The following is an 18,194-nucleotide window of genomic DNA, read 5'->3' as shown; positions in this document are numbered from 1 at the left end:
CTTCGGGCTGGTTGTTCTTTTGTGTACACATGTTATTCATGTTGAATTGTTCTTTTGGTTCATGGTTTTCAGTTCTCCGAACATCCTTCGGATTGAATTTACCTTAGACCAATTTATAAGTTTCCTCCTTCCTGCTTTTGCACCAAAACTGAGGAGCCCGTGAGGCACGGGAGGGTGTATAGGCAGAGGGGAGGGGTTACACTTTTAAAGTGTAATACTTTGTGTGGCCTCCGGAGGCAGAAGCTATACACCCAATTGTCTGGGTCTCCCAATAGGAGCTAGAAGAAAAGGAATTTACGGTAAGTAAACAAAATTCCCTTCTTTTCAACCTCAGGATGTTCTGCTTCACCTCAATTGAGAGTTCCTTAGACCGCATGTTGTCTGGTCACAGCAACAGCTTCCAAATGCAAAACCACACACCTGTAATCAACCCCAGACCTTTTAACTACTTCATTGATTACAGGTTAACGAGGGAGACGCCTTCATAGTTAATTGCAGCCCTTAGAGTCCCTTGTCCAATTACTTTTGGTCCCTTGAAAAAGAGGAGGCTATGCATTACAGAGCTATGATTCCTAAACCCTTTCTCCGATTTGGATGTGAAAACTCTCATATTGCAGCTGGGAGTGTGCACTTTCAGCCCATATTATATATATAATTGTATTTCTGAACCTGTTTTTGTAAACAGCTAAAATAACAAAACTTGTGTCACTGTCCAAATATTTCTGGACCTAACTGTATTTTTAACATTTCCACTTTGTGGCACAAGAAATGAACCCCTCCCCTCCAAAAAAGCAAAATAAACATATATATGTACAGTCCCAACGTTCTCAAACATTTGGGGGTCCACAAATAACTGATAGAACCATTTTAGGGCACATTTGCTTTTTTTTTTTTATAGGAGGGGCACCATCAACTCTAAATAAGAGGAAAAACAATCTTCATGGAACAGTCAAGGATTCATTATCATGGTGTCTAATGGGTTATATGTCTGATATCAGTGTAATTCCTGGTCCCAGAATATGCAGGAGTTCAGTGCAGGTCACTCCCGCTGCTCACAGCTTCCTTACACAGCACCGGATCTATCTGCACCTTCATTTGCAGAAATATTAGAACCCCCCTGAAGGTGCAGACTGGATAAACTCTTGGTCTCATATTCTGCTGTTTCTTTTCTCCTGGACATTTAGGCTTCATTAACGCCCTGGATGGAGGAACTCAAGACAATAAACTGCGATACATCCAGAACTTCAAGTGGACGGACACCCTGCAGGGCAATGTGGCAAGGTACAGTGTGACCTGGGTATGTGGAGACTGGGCCGAAGCCTGTGATTACAGTTATAGAGGTAAAGGGGGGAAAAAGGTAATACCTTCAACCACCACTAGAGGGAGCTTTATAACTGCCTTCAGTAAGCTCCCCCTAGTGGTGGCTGTATAACTCTGCCTTCAGTGAGCTCCCCCTAGTGGTGGCTGTATAACTCTGCCTTCAGTGAGCTCCCCTTAGTGGTGGCTGTAAAACACCTGCCTTCAGTGAGCTCCTCCTAGTGGTGGCTGTATGACTGCCTTCAGTGAGCTCCCTCTAGTGGTGGTTGTATAACTCTGCCTTCAGTGAGCTCCCTCTAGTGGTGGCTGTATAAATCTGTATGTAGTGAGCTCCCCTTAGTGGTGGCTGTATAAATCTGTATGTAGTGAGCTCCCCCTAGTGGTGGCTGTATAACTCTGCCTTCAGTGAGCTCCCCCTAGTGGTGGCTGTATGACTCTGCCTTCAGTGAGCTCCCCCTAGTGGTGGCTGTATAACTCTGCCTTCAGTGAGCTCCCCCTAGTGGCGGCTGTATAACTTTGCCTTCAGTGAGCTTCCCCAAGTGGCGGCTGTATAACTTTGCCTTCAGTGAGCTCCCCCTAGTGGCGGCTGTATAACTCTGCCTTCGGTGAGCTCCCCCTAGTGGTGGCTCCATGCAGACAAACTTTAGATATGTGACTATGTTTATGCAGGGGATTTGGAGCCCTGTATCAGAAAAACTAAGCTCTAACCACTACAAATATATATTAAGAGACAAAGTAGTGCTACATTTTTGGACCTAAAAGCATGATTGTGATACTTCCCTTCTGTATCCATCCTCTGGGTGTATTTAGGTCCTGCCATTGTTTTCTTTATTCTTTCCAGCGCCCAACAAGACGCCGTGTTTGAGTTGATCTCGATGGGTTTTAACCTGGGTCTGTGGTACAGCAAATACGCTTCACGGCTGGCCGGAAAGGAAGAGTGAGTACCGACTGTCTGCACTGGTATTGCCAGGAATCATTGTCATGTCGGGGAATAATGGATTCTGTACCGCTGCCCCCAATCAGTGGCCTCAGCAGTGACCTTTTGGCTTCAGCGGTCACCTGCCAAATATACAGTGATTGCCTGCAGTGGTCAGGGGACTGATAAAATGTCATCTGGGAATTCCAGAGGGGTGAAGCAGTCCTGAAGAGGGGGAGAGGTTTTTTTTTTAATATTCCCTACAATAGGGCCAATATAGTATAATCTCAGAGATCCCCTTTAACCAGCCAGGACGTCCGGCTTGTGCCGTCTCTGACACAACATGATGTTTTGCAGCATCACAGAAACCGAGGCCAAAGACGTTCACAAGAGTCTGAAGATTGCGGCCGGGATTTTCAGCCATCTGAAGGTAAAGTGTGAACACCGTCCTCCTCCCCCCCAGAGAACGACCTATTGTTCCTCTACCCAAAAGCTTACACACCTATTGTGTCTGGGGCTCGAGCGCCAAACACAGACGTTAAAAAAAAAAAAAGTTTGAGCACTGTTCTTATGCTGATAAAGTTTGTTGAAAGGCTGCAGCTCAGCCAATCAATAAGGTTTATTGCATGCGGAAGATGCCTGTATGCTGCGGAGACCAAAATAAATAAATAAAAAATTATGTGAGCTATGGCCTTCTTTTGATAACCAGCAGTGGTAAAGCAGACAGCTGTCGGCTGATATTATGAGGCTGGGAAGGCTCATGGTTATTTGGCCTTTCCCAGACTAAAAATAGCAGGCCGCAGCCACCTCAGAAGTGGCACATCCATTAGATGCACCAATTATGGATCTTCACCTCAGCTATTCCTGATTGCCACTGCACTAGGGCAATCAGGGTAATGCTTGTGGGGTTGATGTCAGCAGTGAATTAACAGCTGGTGTCAAGCCAAGGGGATAGTAATGGAGAGGCGTCCTTCAGACACCGTAATTACTAACCTTGTAAGTATAGAGTTAAATAAGCACACACAGGAAAAAAAAGTTTATTTGAATAAAGAGTCCCCACGCACGTTCAGAGAACAAGGCTCCATAGGTCATTGCTGGTCAGCGGCAGCCCGGAATTTCTCACAAGTGTGATCGCCAGTGACCTATGGAGCTTTGTTTTCAGAACGAAGCTCCATAGGTATCGATGGGCTTCGTGGGACATTACTCCATTGGATTATGTCGGAATTTCCGCGTTTTTGTTTTTTATTAATACATTTGGGGGGGGGGGGGGAAGTCTTTATTCAAATAAACTTTTTTTTGTTCCTGTATCTCTTTTTTAACTCTATGCTTGCCGGGTTAGTAATGAGAGTGTCTGATAGACATTATTAACTCCAGGGGTTCATCCCAGCTGTCAATTCACAGCTGACATCAACCCCAAAAGTATTACCACAATTGCCACAGCACCAGAGAAATCGGGAAAAGCCGTGCAAAGTGCCCAAATTGGAGCATCTACCATGATAGCCACTATTTGGGCGGATGCGGGATGCTATTTTTAGGCTGGGAGTGGCCCAATAACCATGAGCCTTCCCAGCCTGATAATACCAGCCCTCAGCTATCTGCTTTACCATGGATGGTTATAAAAAGTAGATGGGATCCCATGTCATTTTAATTTATTCCCTATCCACATTTGTTTGCAGGTCAGTTGCCCCCATTTTGCTTCCTTTTTGCAGCCCCTAGCCTTTGCAACGACTATTTTACAGCACAGACGTTTGGGTCTCCATTGCTTTTTTCGGGGTCCCGAACCGATCTTTTAACTAAAGTCCCGCCGAACCCGAACTTCCATGGGTCCGCTCATCTCTTGTTGTTATATATCATCATCATCGCAAAAACAATTCAAGTCCCAAAATCGATAATAATATGATGGTTTGGACCCCCACAGATCAGTAGAGCAGGGGTCCCGAAACCACATTGCAGTCATTATTAAATGGAGCAGCATAGTGACGGCTTCATTAGACCCAATGGAGTGTTCGACTATATCCTCCCAGAAACTTTCCATCGTCAGTTCTTGATGTTAAAGGGGTTGTCCACTGCGAAGACAACCCCTTCTCATTCCCCATGTCTGGCCCCATTAAAATAAAAATACTTACATTCCCCTCCTATGCGGTTCCAGCGGTGTCGGCGCTTGCGGTCCTGTAGCTCATGGAGGTTATTACGTAAAGGGAACCCCGCGCCCAATCACCGCCGGCTTCTCTTGTCCGTCCTTCAGACATAGAAGTAATTAAGAGGAGGTGAGCGGCAGCCATATATTTCACTTGATTACTTATAGGTCTGAAGGTGCGGACAGAGAAGCCGGTGGTGATTGGGCGCGTGGTTCACTTGACGTAACAACCCCCATGACCTACAGGACCGCAAGCGCCGACACCGCTGGGACCACGCCGGCACAGGAGGGGAGAATAAGCCATGTTTATATTATTGTGGCCAAACGTGAAGAATGACAACGGGTTGTCCTACTAGTGGAGAACCCTTTAATGGAGCATTCACTGGGCTGCACCGTTGCGATTATCTCTGTATCTCTGTGTTTTAGGAGACTCACATTCCAAAACTCATCTCCCCGGTGGAGAAAGGACGGGACTTTGAAAGTCGTGTGATCGACGCTTATATCATCCAGTGCCAGGCGGAGGCACAGGAAGGTACGGTGGTCCCAGTCACCAGTGAGTGGGATAAAGCCCAGGTATTACTGTAAATTGGCTCTGATGAGGCCCTGCAGCAGCTGATGTGTGTGTGATGAGGTTCTGCAGCAGCAACGGTGGGGATGATTATGATCAGCAGCTGAGGTGTGTATTATGACGTTCTGCAGCAGCTGAGGTGTGTATTATAAGAATCTGCAGCAGCTGATGTGTGTGTGATGAGGTTCTGCAGCAGCAACGGTGGGGATGATTATGATCAGCAGCTGAGGTGTGTATTATGACGTTCTGCAGCAGCTGAGGTGTGTATTATAAGAATCTGCAGCAGCTGAGGTGTGTGTGATGAGGTTCTGCTGCAGCTGAAGTGTGTATTCTATGGATCTGCAGCAGCTAAGGTGTGTGTGATGAGGTTCTGCAGCAGCAACGGTGGGGATGATTATGTTCAGCAGCTGAGGTGTGTATGATGAGGTTATGCATCAGCTGATGTGTGTATTCTAAGGATCTGCAGCAGCTGAGGTGCATTTTGATGAGGTTCTGCAGCAGATGAGGTGTGTATTATAAGGATCTGCAGCAGCTGAGGTGTGTATGATGAGGTTATGCAGCAGCTGAGGTGTGTATGATGAGGTTCTGCAGCAGATGAGGTGTGTATCATGGTGTTCTGCAGGAGCTGAGGTGTGTATGATGAGGTTCTGCAGCAGCTGAGGTGTGTATTATAAGGATCTGCAGCAGCTGAGGTGTGAATGATGAGGTTATGCAGCAGCTGAGGTGTGTATGATGAGGTTATGCAGCAGCTGAGGTGTGTATTCTAAGGATCTGCAGCAGCTGAGGTGCATTTTGATGAGGCTCTGCAGCAGATGAGGTGTGTATCATGGTGTTCTGCAGGAGCTGAGGTGTGTATGATGAGGTTATGCAGCAGCTGAGGTGTGTATGATGAGGTTATGCAGCAGCTGAGGTGTGTATGATGAGGTTATGCAGCAGCTGAGGTGTGTATGATGAGGTTATGCAGCAGCTGAGGTGTGTATGATGAGGTTATGCAGCAGCTGAGGTGTGTATGATGAGGTTCTGCAGCATCGACGGTGGGGATGATTATGATCAATAGCTAAGGTGTATATGATGAGGTTGTGCAGCAGCTAAGATGTATATTATGCAGGTCTGCAGCAGCTGAGCTGAGTATGATGAGGTTCTACAGCAGCTGAGGTGCGTATGATGAGGTTTTGCAGCAGCTGAGATGAGTATGATGAGGTTCTGCAGCAGCTGAGGTGTGTATGATGAGGTTCTGCAGCAGCTGATGTGTGTATGATGAGGTTCTACAGCAGCTGAGGTGTGTATGATGAGGTTTTGCAGCAGCTGAGCTGAGTATGATGAGGTTCTGCAGCAGCTGAGCTGAGTATGATGAGGTTCTGCAGCAGCTGAGCTGAGTATGATGAGGTTCTACAGCAGCTGAGGTGCATATGATGAGGTTTTGCAGCAGCTGAGCTGAGTATGATGAGGTTCTGCAGCAGCTGAGGTGTGTATGATGAGGTTCTGCAGCAGCTGAGGTGTGTATGATGAGGTTCTACAGCAGCTGAGGTGTGTATGATGAGGTTTTGCAGCAGCTGAGGTGTGTATGATGAGGTTTTGCAGCAGCTGAGGTGTGTATGATGAGGTTTTGCAGCAGCTGAGGTGTGTATGATGAGGTTCTGCACCAGCTGAGGTGTGTATGATGAGGTTCTGCAGCAGCTGAGGTGTGTATGATGAGGTTCTACAGCAGCTGAGGTGTGTATGATGAGGTTTTGCAGCAGCTGAGCTGAGTATGATGAGGTTCTGCAGCAGCTGAGGTGTGTATGATGAGGTTTTGCAGCAGCTGAGCTGAGTATGATGAGGTTCTGCAGCAGCTGAGGTTTGTATGATGAGGTTCTGCAGCAGCTGAGGTTTGTATGATGAGGTTCTGCAGCAACGAGTAACATGCTATTATTCTGGCACTATATGTCCTCTCCTTTCTCCTCTGGGCAGTGACCATCGCTCGGGCGATTGAATTGAAGCACAACCCCGGTTTGATCGCAGCTTTGGCTTATGAAACCGCAAATTACTACCAGAGGGTCGGTGAGTGTTCCCGTGTTCCCACCGCTGTCCAAGGGTCGCCCCCCCCATGGAGCGGATTAAATGGCAGCAACACAAACCGCTCCTGTCCACGGCTGCAAGTAACAGCTGCTGAGCGGTGTCAGTGGCTGCGTCCATTCCCAGAGCGTCCACAGGAGGGCGACAGTCACTAACACTTCTCAGAGCAGGAACATCCAGTATATAGACAGATGTATTCTTGATGGGGGGCTCACCTCTAGCACCCCACTATTACACAGGGGGCTGTCTCTGGCTGCAGAGTTAGCCATATATGCCCATTCACTTGCCATATAAATGCGGGAATGGCCGAAGAGAATGCCAAGCTGTTTTCTCTGGTTTTCTGTTACTATGAAGAGCCACAAATATGAGAACTTGGGGGTCCTTATTGGTCACAGTGGGGTCCCAGGGGACAGATTGGCTTCAAAATTAGCATTATTTATTTTTTCCTTCCATTTTTAGATCACACCCTTTCCAGCCTGGACCCGGCGTACATCGCAAAGTGGAGGAGCTACACCCAGCTGAAGATGTGCTTCTACATGGCGTATGTAAGTGCATGTCCTGTACTGCAGGGGGCGCTACCAATATATAGCCCACGTGCAGTGATCCATTATCTTCCCATATAGAGTGAGGTATGCTATACACCCACACCCGACATGTCATGGATGTCGGTTAAGGGGTTAAGTGACGTCTTTTAGTCTGAGCTGTCACCTATGACGGGGGTCAGCGGGGACCGGTGCTGATCAGTCAGTATCACATTAGTGTATTCTGATGGAGGGGGCTCATTCTGCATATTACACAATGGTTATTACTCACCGCTGCCCCCCACAGGCTTTCTGCTATCACGGTCAGACTCTCCTAGCAAGCGACAAGTGTGGAGAAGCAATACGGTCCCTGCAGGAGTCGGAGAAATGTAAGTCCATGTTCATCACTTTGTGTCCAATATGCTAGTATGAGAGAGATAAGCGGCACCCAGACAACTACAATGCCGCTTATCTGCCAAGGATAGGTGACAAATGTATGATAGATGGGGTCCAACTGCTGGGATGGCCTAACTCTCATGTATAAATGGAGAGCTAGAGCGCATGATTGACCACCACTTCACTGACGGACCTATACAGTGTGTCCACCCATATCCTGTCCACCGCCACTAACTTAAGAACGGCAGCAGCTATAGGCATAGAAGTGGTGTCTAGGTATAGTAAAGTAGCCATGCGCTACGTAATAAAACCACCTATAGCGCCACCTGGTGGAAAACAATGGAGATAGCATTTTATTCTCGAAAATGGAACGAGATAGAGAAAAAAAAGTGAATTACAAAGTTGTAGGGCATCATCAATTCAATACAAATCGACACCTTGCATACAGAAATGCTATGATATGAAACCCATGACCCCCCCCCAAAACATTGAATGCTGGTCACGCATATGGCGCTCATTTAACTTTGATGCTCAAAGTGGCCCCCGTCAGCTGCAATGCACATCTGGACTCTGCACAGCATACTGTATCCTGCTGCACGTTGTGCAATATGGTAGGTGACACGTTTGCACAAGCATCTGTGATACGTCGTCGTAGGTCTTGCAGTGTTGGTGGAGGGGTCGCGTACACCTGCTGTTTGATGTGACCTCACAGAAAGAAGTCCAATGAGGTCAGGTCAGGTGAGCGGAGACCACTCCACGCAGCCACCATACCCAATGACTTGTAGGAAGGTCTCCATGAGGTATCGCTTCACGTCCGCAGCCTTGTGAGTTTTACACGTTCTAATCATAGCATTTCTGTATGCAAGGTGTCGATTCGTATTGAATTGATGACGCCCTACAACTTTGTAATTCACTTTTTTTTCTCTATCTCGTTCTGTTTTCAAGATAAAAATGTTAACTCCGTTGTTTTCCACCAGGTGGCGCTAGAGGTGGTTTCATTGCGTAGTGCATGGCTACTTTACTATACCTAGACACCACTTCTATGCCTATAGCTGCCGCCGTTCTCAAGTTAATGGCGGTGGACAGGATATGGGTGGACGCACTGTATAAGTGTATGAGCAATGGTCGGGGAGTGCGCACCACTGCATCACACAGGGGACTTTGGGACCCCCATTCTCGGGATCAGTGGAGGTCGCAGAGTTCATAGCTGCAGCATCATACATTTAACACCTATTCTGCTGGTAGGTAATGTGTTTAGGGAGAAAAAAAAAATATTTTCTTTAAATTAAAACCGCCCTTTTAATTGCCAGGACACCCTGTAATCTGCACATTTTGGGGGGCATTCAAACAAAACAGATTGTCCAAAGCAGACAGCCCCTTTTCCGAGTTGTTGGTTTGGGACAATCCAAATTCATCCACTTTTGCGTCCTGTTTCACAGCGTACTGTCTGAGAGTGAGACTTCAGCTGCATCCCCCTCCTCCCCCCTTTTTCATATGAAATCAGTTCTGGGAATATTGACTTTAGAAAAACATAGTTCTAGTGATGGTATATCACATTATGAATAAGAGTTAAGGACTGGGTGACTTTTTTTTTCTACTTTTCCTTAAGTCTATGGCAAGGCTGAGGCGTTATGTAAGGAATATGGTCAAACCAAAGGACCAGGAACCACAGCGAAGCCCTCGGGACACATCTTCTTCAGGAAACTGGGAGCACAATTAAAGAATACACTCGAGAAATGTCAGCGGGAAAATGGATTCATGTAAGTCACAGCTTTCATAAAGGATAACTCCGAAAATCTGTCACATCCAGGACAAAAGGCAATGATGTCATCATATACCTCTGAGGCCAGGAAGGCTGTGATGTCATCATATACCTCTGAGGCTAGGAAGGCAGTGATGTCATCATATACTGCTGAGGCCAGGAGGCTGTGATGTCATCATATACCTCTGAGGCCAGGAAGGCAGTGATGTCATCATATACCTCTGAGGTCAGGAAGGTAGTGATGTCATCATATACCTCTGAGGCCAGGAAGGCTGTGATGTCATCATATACCTCTGAGGCCAGGAACGTAGTGATGTCATCATATACCTCTGAGGTCAGGAAGGTAGTGATGTCATCATATACCTCTGAGGCCAGGAACGTAGTGATGTCATCATATACCTCTGAGGCCAGGAACGTAGTGATGTCATCATATACCTCTGAGGCCAGGAATGTAGTGATGTCATCATATACCTCTGAGGCCAGGAACGTAGTGATGTCATCATATACCTCTGAGGCCAGGAACGTAGTGATGTCATCATATACCTCTGAGGTCAGGAAGGTAGTGATGTCATCATATACCTCTGAGGCCAGGAATGTAGTGATGTCATCATATACCTCTGAGGCCAGGAAGGCAGTGATGTCATCATATACCTCTGAGGCCAGGAACGTAGTGATGTCACCATATACCTCTGAGGCCAGGAAGGTAGTGATGTCATCATATACCTCTGAGGCCAGGAAGGTAGTGATGTCATCATATACCTCTGAGGCCAGGAAGGCAGTGATGTCATCATATACCTCTGAGGCCAGGAATGTAGTGATGTCATCATATACCTCTGAGGCCAGGAAGGCAGTGATGTCATCATATACCTCTGAGGCCAGGAATGTAGTGATGTCATCATATACCTCTGAGGCCAGGAAGGTAGTGATGTCATCATATACCTCTGAGGCCAGGAAGGCAGTGATGTCATCATATACCTCTGAGGCCAGGAATGTAGTGATGTCATCATATACCTCTGAGGCCAGGAATGTAGTGATGTCATCATATACCTCTGAGGCCGGGAAGGCAGTGATGTCACCATATACCTCTGAGGCCAGGAATGTAGTGATGTCATCATATACCTCTGAGGCCGGGAAGGCAGTGATGTCACCATATACCTCTGAGGCCAGGAACGTAGTGATGTCATCATATACCTCTGAGGCCAGGAAGGCTGTGATGTCATCATATACCTCTGAGGCTAGGAAGGCAGTGATGTCATCATATACTGCTGAGGCCAGGAGGCTGTGATGTCATCATATACCTCTGAGGCCAGGAAGGCAGTGATGTCATCATATACCTCTGAGGTCAGGAAGGTAGTGATGTCATCATATACCTCTGAGGCCAGGAAGGCTGTGATGTCATCATATACCTCTGAGGCCAGGAACGTAGTGATGTCATCATATACCTCTGAGGTCAGGAAGGTAGTGATGTCATCATATACCTCTGAGGCCAGGAACGTAGTGATGTCATCATATACCTCTGAGGCCAGGAACGTAGTGATGTCATCATATACCTCTGAGGCCAGGAATGTAGTGATGTCATCATATACCTCTGAGGCCAGGAACGTAGTGATGTCATCATATACCTCTGAGGTCAGGAAGGTAGTGATGTCATCATATACCTCTGAGGCCAGGAATGTAGTGATGTCATCATATACCTCTGAGGCCAGGAAGGCAGTGATGTCATCATATACCTCTGAGGCCAGGAACGTAGTGATGTCACCATATACCTCTGAGGCCAGGAAGGTAGTGATGTCATCATATACCTCTGAGGCCAGGAAGGTAGTGATGTCATCATATACCTCTGAGGCCAGGAAGGCAGTGATGTCATCATATACCTCTGAGGCCAGGAATGTAGTGATGTCATCATATACCTCTGAGGCCAGGAAGGTAGTGATGTCATCATATACCTCTGAGGCCAGGAAGGCAGTGATGTCATCATATACCTCTGAGGCCAGGAATGTAGTGATGTCATCATATACCTCTGAGGCCAGGAATGTAGTGATGTCATCATATACCTCTGAGGCCGGGAAGGCAGTGATGTCACCATATACCTCTGAGGCCAGGAATGTAGTGATGTCATCATATACCTCTGAGGCCGGGAAGGCAGTGATGTCACCATATACCTCTGAGGCCAGGAACGTAGTGATGTCATCATATACCTCGGAGGCCAGGAATGTAGTGATGTCATCATATACCTCTGAGGCCAGGAACGTAGTGATGTCACCATATACCTCTGAGGCCAGGAAGGTAGTGATGTCATCATATACCTCTGAGGCCAGGAATGGTGTGATGTCATCATATACCTCTGAGGCCGGGAAGGCAGTGATGTCATCATATACCTCTGAGGCCAGGAAGGCTGTGATGTCGTCATATACCTCTGAGGCCAGGAATGGTGTGATGTCATCATATACCTCTGAGGCCAGGAAGGCAGTGATGTCACCATATACCTCTGAGGCCAGGAAGGTAGTGATGTCATCATATACCTCTGAGGCCAGGAAGGTAGTGATGTCATCATATACCTCTGAGGCCAGGAAGGCAGTGATGTCATCATATACCTCTGAGGCCAGGAATGTAGTGATGTCATCATATACCTCTGAGGCCAGGAAGGCAGTGATGTCACCATATACCTCTGAGGCCAGGAAGGTAGTGATGTCATCATATACCTCTGAGGCCAGGAAGGCAGTGATGTCACCATATACCTCTGAGGCCAGGAATGTAGTGATGTCATCATATACCTCTGAGGCCGGGAAGGCAGTGATGTCACCATATACCTCTGAGGTCAGGAAGGCAGTGATGTCATCATATACCTCTGAGGTCAGGAAGGCTGTGATGTCATCATATACCTCTGAGGCCAGGGAGGTAGTGATGTCATCATATACCTCTGAGGCCAGGAAGGTAGTGATGTCATCATATACCTCTGAGGCCAGGAAGGTAGTGATGTCATCATATACCTCTGAGGCCAGGAAGGTAGTGATGTCATCATATACCTCTGAGGCCAGGAAGGATGTGATGTCATCATATACCTCTGAAGCCAGGAAGGATGTGATGTCATCATATACCTCTGAAGCCAGGAACGTAGTGATGTCATCATATACCTCTGAGGCCAGGAAGGTAGTGATGTCCTCATATACCTCTGAGGCCAGGAAGGTAGTGATGTCATCATATACCTCTGAAGCCAGGAAGGTAGTGATGTCATCATATACCTCTGAGGCCAGGAATGGTGTGATGTCGTCATATACCTCTGAGGCCAGGAAGGCAGTGATGTCGTCATATACCTCTGAGGCCAGGAAGGCAGTGATGTCACCATATACCTCTGAGGCCAGGGAGGCAGTGATGTCATCATATACTTCTGAGGCCAGGAAGGCAGTGATGTCATCATATACCTCTGAGGCTAGGAAGGCAGTGATGTCATCATATACCTCTGAGACCAGGAAGGCAGTGATGTCATCATATACCTCTGAGGCCAGGAAGGCTGTGATGTCATCATATACCTCTGAGGCCAGGAAGGTAGTGATGTCATCATATACCTCTGAGGCCAGGAAGGCAGTGATGTCACCATATACCTCTGAGGCCAGGAACGTAGTGATGTCATCATATACCTCTGAGGCCAGGAAGGCAGTGATGTCATCATATACCTCTGAGGCCAGGAAGGCTGTGATGTCATCATATACCTCTGAGGCCAGGAAGGCAGTGATGTCATCATATACCTCTGAGGCCAGGAAGGCAGTGATGTCATCATATACCCCTCAGTACAAGCTGCCAATAAAACACTAATATTCACTGTATATTTCAGTTACTTCCAGAAGGTTCCTCCAGAGGCTCCAGAATTGGAGCTAAAGGCAAATTATGGTCTGGTGCAGCCCGTCCCTTTTGAGTTGCCGGCTATGAGCCCACTGTGGACCCCAGAGACACAGGCAGGATTCGACCTTACAAAGAGGCCAAAGGACGACAGTGTAAGACCCCGGCATTCATCTGATGCTGCCCTTTATAGTTTATGGCAGGTTTTACACTGGTTTGTACGTCACACTGTAGTTTACAAAGCGGCAAGTGCCCCGTCATCCCCGGCTCACCAATGCTGATTTATAGCTTCCCAGAGATGTAACTTTTATATCTATCCATCAATACGGCTGTATGAGGGCTTGTTTTTTGGGTAACACGATAATAGTTTAGTAAAGCAAAATATAGTTTATCTTTAAAGGGAATCTGTCAGCAAGATTCATCCCCGAATATGTGTATATGTGCATGTAGCTCCTACAGAGACAAGTCTGTCCACACCTTTAGGTAGAAAGTCCGTTCCTCTGTTACTGAGAAATTTCGCAATTTTCAAATTTTACGCCTTTTAAACTAGACTTATGTCACATAAAATAGTTAATAAATAACATTTCCCACATTTTTTCTTCACATCAGCACAATTTTTGAAACATATTTTTTTTCTTCAGCGCTCTATTGGGAGACCCAGACGATTGGGGTATAGCTACTGCCCTCTGGAGGCCACACAAAGCACTACATTAAAAGTGCAAGGCCCCTCCCCCTCTGGCTATACCCCCCCCGTGGTATCACGGGTTCTCCAGTTTTAGCTTTGTGTGCGAAGGAGGTCAGACATTCCATGCATAGCTCCACAGTTTTTAGTCAGCAGTAGCTGCTGACTATTTCGGATGGAAGAAAAGAGGACACATATAGTGTCCCCAGCATGCTCCCTTCTCACCCCTGGATGGTGTTGTAAGGTTGAGGTACCTATTGCTGGTACAGGGCTGGAGCCTGACATGCTGTTTTCCTTCCACATCCCCTGGTAGGGCTCTGTGGAAGTGGGATCCTGCCGGCCTCTCAGCTCTGACGCCGGGCTCCATCCACAGACCCATTAGAACCTGATGGAGACGGAGCAGGAGTACGATCAGGGACAGGCCCTGCATCATACAGGTACTCTGTGTCCCCGGCAGGCACAGACACACTCCGGGCTGGCTGGGTGTTGTAGTGCGCCGGGGACCGCAACGTTGGAGTTAGTGTCCCTACAGATTACTGGGGGATTTTTTGTGTATGGGAACGCAGCGCCGACCCCCTCTGGACCGGGCGGCGCTGCTGTGACTTGTGGTGCGCCGGGGATCCGCCGTCCGCGCTTTTACGGCGGCGGCGGTTATAAATTGAGTCCCCGGCTTTTTGGGCCTAGGACGCCGGCAGCTCCGATTCGTTCCCGCCCCCACCCTGTCATTCAGGGTAGGGGAGAGACGCTGTTCGCTAGCAGCGACGAGGGCTGGAGCCTGATTTACATGCTCCAGCCCTCACACTAGGCACAGAGGGAAGCAGGCTTCCCGCTCTTAGCCAGGAACGCCCAGGGCCCGCCCCCCTTCTCTCTCAGGACGCCGGCAGCCATTACATGCAGTCTGGCTGGAGGAAGGACGCAAGGCTCTGGGAGACCTGGACTAGGGGCTATCTGGCGACCACACACCCGCTTTTTAAGCGGGCGGTAAGCGATTTTTCTGTGCTGGTCCCTCTAGTGCCTCACGGTGTATCGGTGTACTGTGTAGGATATAGAGATATTGTATTTCTTGCACTGTGAGGTCGCTTCTGGCTGCATCTCCCAGATCCCTCTGTGGAAGCAACAACATGCCATCCTCAAAACGCAAGGCTGCCAAGGCTAGGGCTGTGTATACTGCGTGTGCTGCATGTGGGGCTAATCTACCAGCAGGCTCCGATGACCCCCATTGTGTGCAATGCTCCGACCCGGTGCTGCTTCGCCAGCCGGAGTCAGGAGAGGTAGTGACCCAGGCTGAGACGCTTGTAAGTTCTGCCCCGGTGACAGGGACAGACTTTGCAGTTTTTGCTGATAATATGTCTGTGTCTATGGCAAAAATCCTTGAAACCTTGCAATCTATGCATGGGGCTCAGTCTTTGGGCACGGCGAGGCCTCTGTCCTCAGGTCCCCCTCACTTGGAATTAATCCAGCCCACAGGGGGGTCCCCGGCTTCACAGGCCGAGGATTATGACTCAGATGATAGCCCCAGCCACCCTAAGCGAGCTCGCTGGGAAAGACCCTCGACGTCATCACACTGCTCAGGGTCTCAGCGCAATCAGTCTCCCTGTGATGTGTCTGATGAGAGTGATCAGGAATCCATTCCTGGAACCCCTCTCAACCTGGATACCCCTGATGGGGATGCCATGGTAAACGACCTTATCTCAGCCATCAATAGGCTGTTGGATATTTCTCCCCCAGCCCCTTCAGCAGAAGAGGCGGCTGCGGAGCAGGAGAAGTTTCGTTTCCTTTATCCCAAGCGTAAATTGAGTGCTTTGTTGGATCACGCTGACTTCAGAGAATCAATCCAGAAGCACGACGCTCACCCAGAAAGGCGTTTCTCTAAACGATCTAAAGATACGCGTTTCCCTTTCCCCCCTGAGGTGGTCAAGCGCTGGACACAGTGTCCAAAGGTAGACCCCCCGATTTCCAAACTCGCAGCTAGGTCCATAGTTGCAGTGGAGGATGGCGCTTCACTTAAAGATGCCAATGACAGACAGATGGACCTTTGGTTAAAGTCTGTCTATGAAGCTATCGGCGCGTCGTTTGCTCCGGCATTCGCAGCCGTATGGGCACTCCAGGCTATTTCAGCTGGCTTAGCAAAAGTGGATGCTATCATACATCCAGCAGTGCCGCAAGTGGCGCACCTTACCACGCAGATGTCGGCGTTTGCGTCTTACGCTATCAATGCGGTCCTAGAATCTACCAGTCGCACCTCAATGGCGTCCGCCAATTCGGTAGTTTTGCGCAGAGCCTTGTGGTTAAAGGACTGGAAAGCAGATGCTGGTTCCAAAAAATGTTTAACCAGTTTGCCTTTATCTAGAGATAGACTGTTTGGCGAGCCATTGGCTGATATCATTAAGCAGTCCAAGGGTAAAGACTCCTCTTTACCACAACCCAGAACAACCAAACCTCAGCAGAAAAAGTGGCAGCAGAGGTTTCAGTCCTTTCGAGGTTCGGGCAAGACACCATTTACCTCGTCCAAAGGGACTCAGAGGACGCAAAGAAACTCAGATTCGTGGCGGGCTCACACGCGCCCCAAGAAAGCAAATGGAGGTACCGCTTCCAAAGCGGCTACCTCATGACTTCCAGCCCCCTCCCTCCGCATCGCCGGTCGGGGGCAGGCTCTCCCGCTTTTCCGGCATTTGGATGTCACAGGTCAAAGACCGGTGGGTGACGGACATTTTGTCTCGCGGGTACAGAATCGAGTTCAATTCTCGTCCTCCAGCTCGGTTCTTCAGAACCTCCCCACATCCAGACCGAGCAGATGCTCTGCTGCAGGCGGTGGACTCCCTAAGAGCGGAAGGAGTGGTGATCCCAGTCCCTCCTCAGGAACAAGGGCAAGGGTTTTACTCCAATCTCTTTGTGGTTCCAAAAAAGGACGGCTCGTTCCGTCCTGTTCTGGACCTAAAACGGCTCAACAAACATGTGCACGCCAGGAAGTTCCGGATGGAAACCCTGCGTTCTGTCATTGCCTCAATGTCCAGAGGAGACTTCCTTGCCTCAATAGACATCAAAGATGCTTATCTCCACGTGCCAATTGCTACAGAACATCAACGTTTTCTACGTTTTGTGATAGGAGACGACCATTTTCAGTTCGTAGCTCTGCCATTTGGTCTGGCGACAGCCCCACGGGTCTTCACCAAGGTCATGGCGGCGGTGGTAGCAGTCTTGCACTCTCAGGGACACTCGGTGATCCCTTACCTAGACGATTTATTGGTCAAAGCTCCCTCTCAAGAGACATGTCAGCACAGCCTGAATGCTACGCTGGAGACCCTACAGTCTTTCGGATGGATCATCAACTTTCCAAAGTCGATCCTATCACCGACTCAATCACTAACGTATCTTGGCATGGAGTTTCATACTCTAGCAGCGATAGTGAAGCTTCCGCTGAACAAGCAGCGGTCACTACAGACAGGGGTGCAATCTCTTCTGCAGGGCCAGTTGCATCCCTTGCGGCGCCTCATGCATTTCCTAGGGAAGATGGTGGCAGCCATGGAAGCAGTTCCCTTTGCGCAGTTTCATCTGCGCCCACTTCAATGGGACATTCTCCGCCAATGGGACGGGAGGTCAACGTCCCTGGACAGGAAAGTCTCGCTTTCCCAGACGGCCAAGGACTCCCTACAATGGTGGCTCCTTCCCACCTCATTGTCTCAGGGAAGATCCTTCCTGCCCCCATCCTGGGCAGTAGTCACGACAGATGCGAGTCTGTCAGGGTGGGGAGCAGTATTTCTCCACCACAGGGCTCAGGGGACGTGGACTCCGCAGGAGTCCACCCTTCAGATCAATGTTCTGGAGATCAGAGCAGTGTATCTTGCTCTACTGGCCTTCCAACAGTGGCTGGAAGGAAAGCAGATCCGAATCCAATCGGACAACTCCACAGCGGTGGCATACATCAACCACCAAGGAGGGACGCGCAGTCGGCAAGCCTTCCAAGAAGTCCGGCGCATTCTAATGTGGGTGGAGGACAGAGCAT

At 48.7% G+C, this 18,194-nt stretch overlaps 1 protein-coding gene across 2 annotated transcripts in view; it reads left to right on the top strand.

Annotated features, from left to right (window-relative positions):
- BROX (BRO1 domain and CAAX motif containing) overlaps positions 1 to 18,194 on the top strand; it is a 50,953-nt gene that overhangs the window by 24,025 nt on the left and 8,734 nt on the right. For both annotated transcript variants that reach the window (XM_075339102.1, XM_075339101.1), the window contains exons 4-12: positions 1,185 to 1,281; positions 2,159 to 2,254; positions 2,591 to 2,663; positions 4,797 to 4,902; positions 6,889 to 6,978; positions 7,453 to 7,538; positions 7,822 to 7,903; positions 9,520 to 9,670; positions 13,505 to 13,664. In XM_075339102.1, the coding sequence (XP_075195217.1) occupies positions 1,185 to 1,281; positions 2,159 to 2,254; positions 2,591 to 2,663; positions 4,797 to 4,902; positions 6,889 to 6,978; positions 7,453 to 7,538; positions 7,822 to 7,903; positions 9,520 to 9,670; positions 13,505 to 13,664 (941 nt within the window). The remainder of the gene's footprint in view (positions 1 to 1,184; positions 1,282 to 2,158; positions 2,255 to 2,590; positions 2,664 to 4,796; positions 4,903 to 6,888; positions 6,979 to 7,452; positions 7,539 to 7,821; positions 7,904 to 9,519; positions 9,671 to 13,504; positions 13,665 to 18,194) is intronic.

Source organism: Anomaloglossus baeobatrachus, chromosome 3 (assembly GCF_048569485.1).
Source record: "Anomaloglossus baeobatrachus isolate aAnoBae1 chromosome 3, aAnoBae1.hap1, whole genome shotgun sequence".
Lineage (NCBI taxonomy): Eukaryota > Metazoa > Chordata > Amphibia > Anura > Aromobatidae > Anomaloglossus > Anomaloglossus baeobatrachus.
This window is presented reverse-complemented; position numbering and strand designations above follow the sequence as displayed.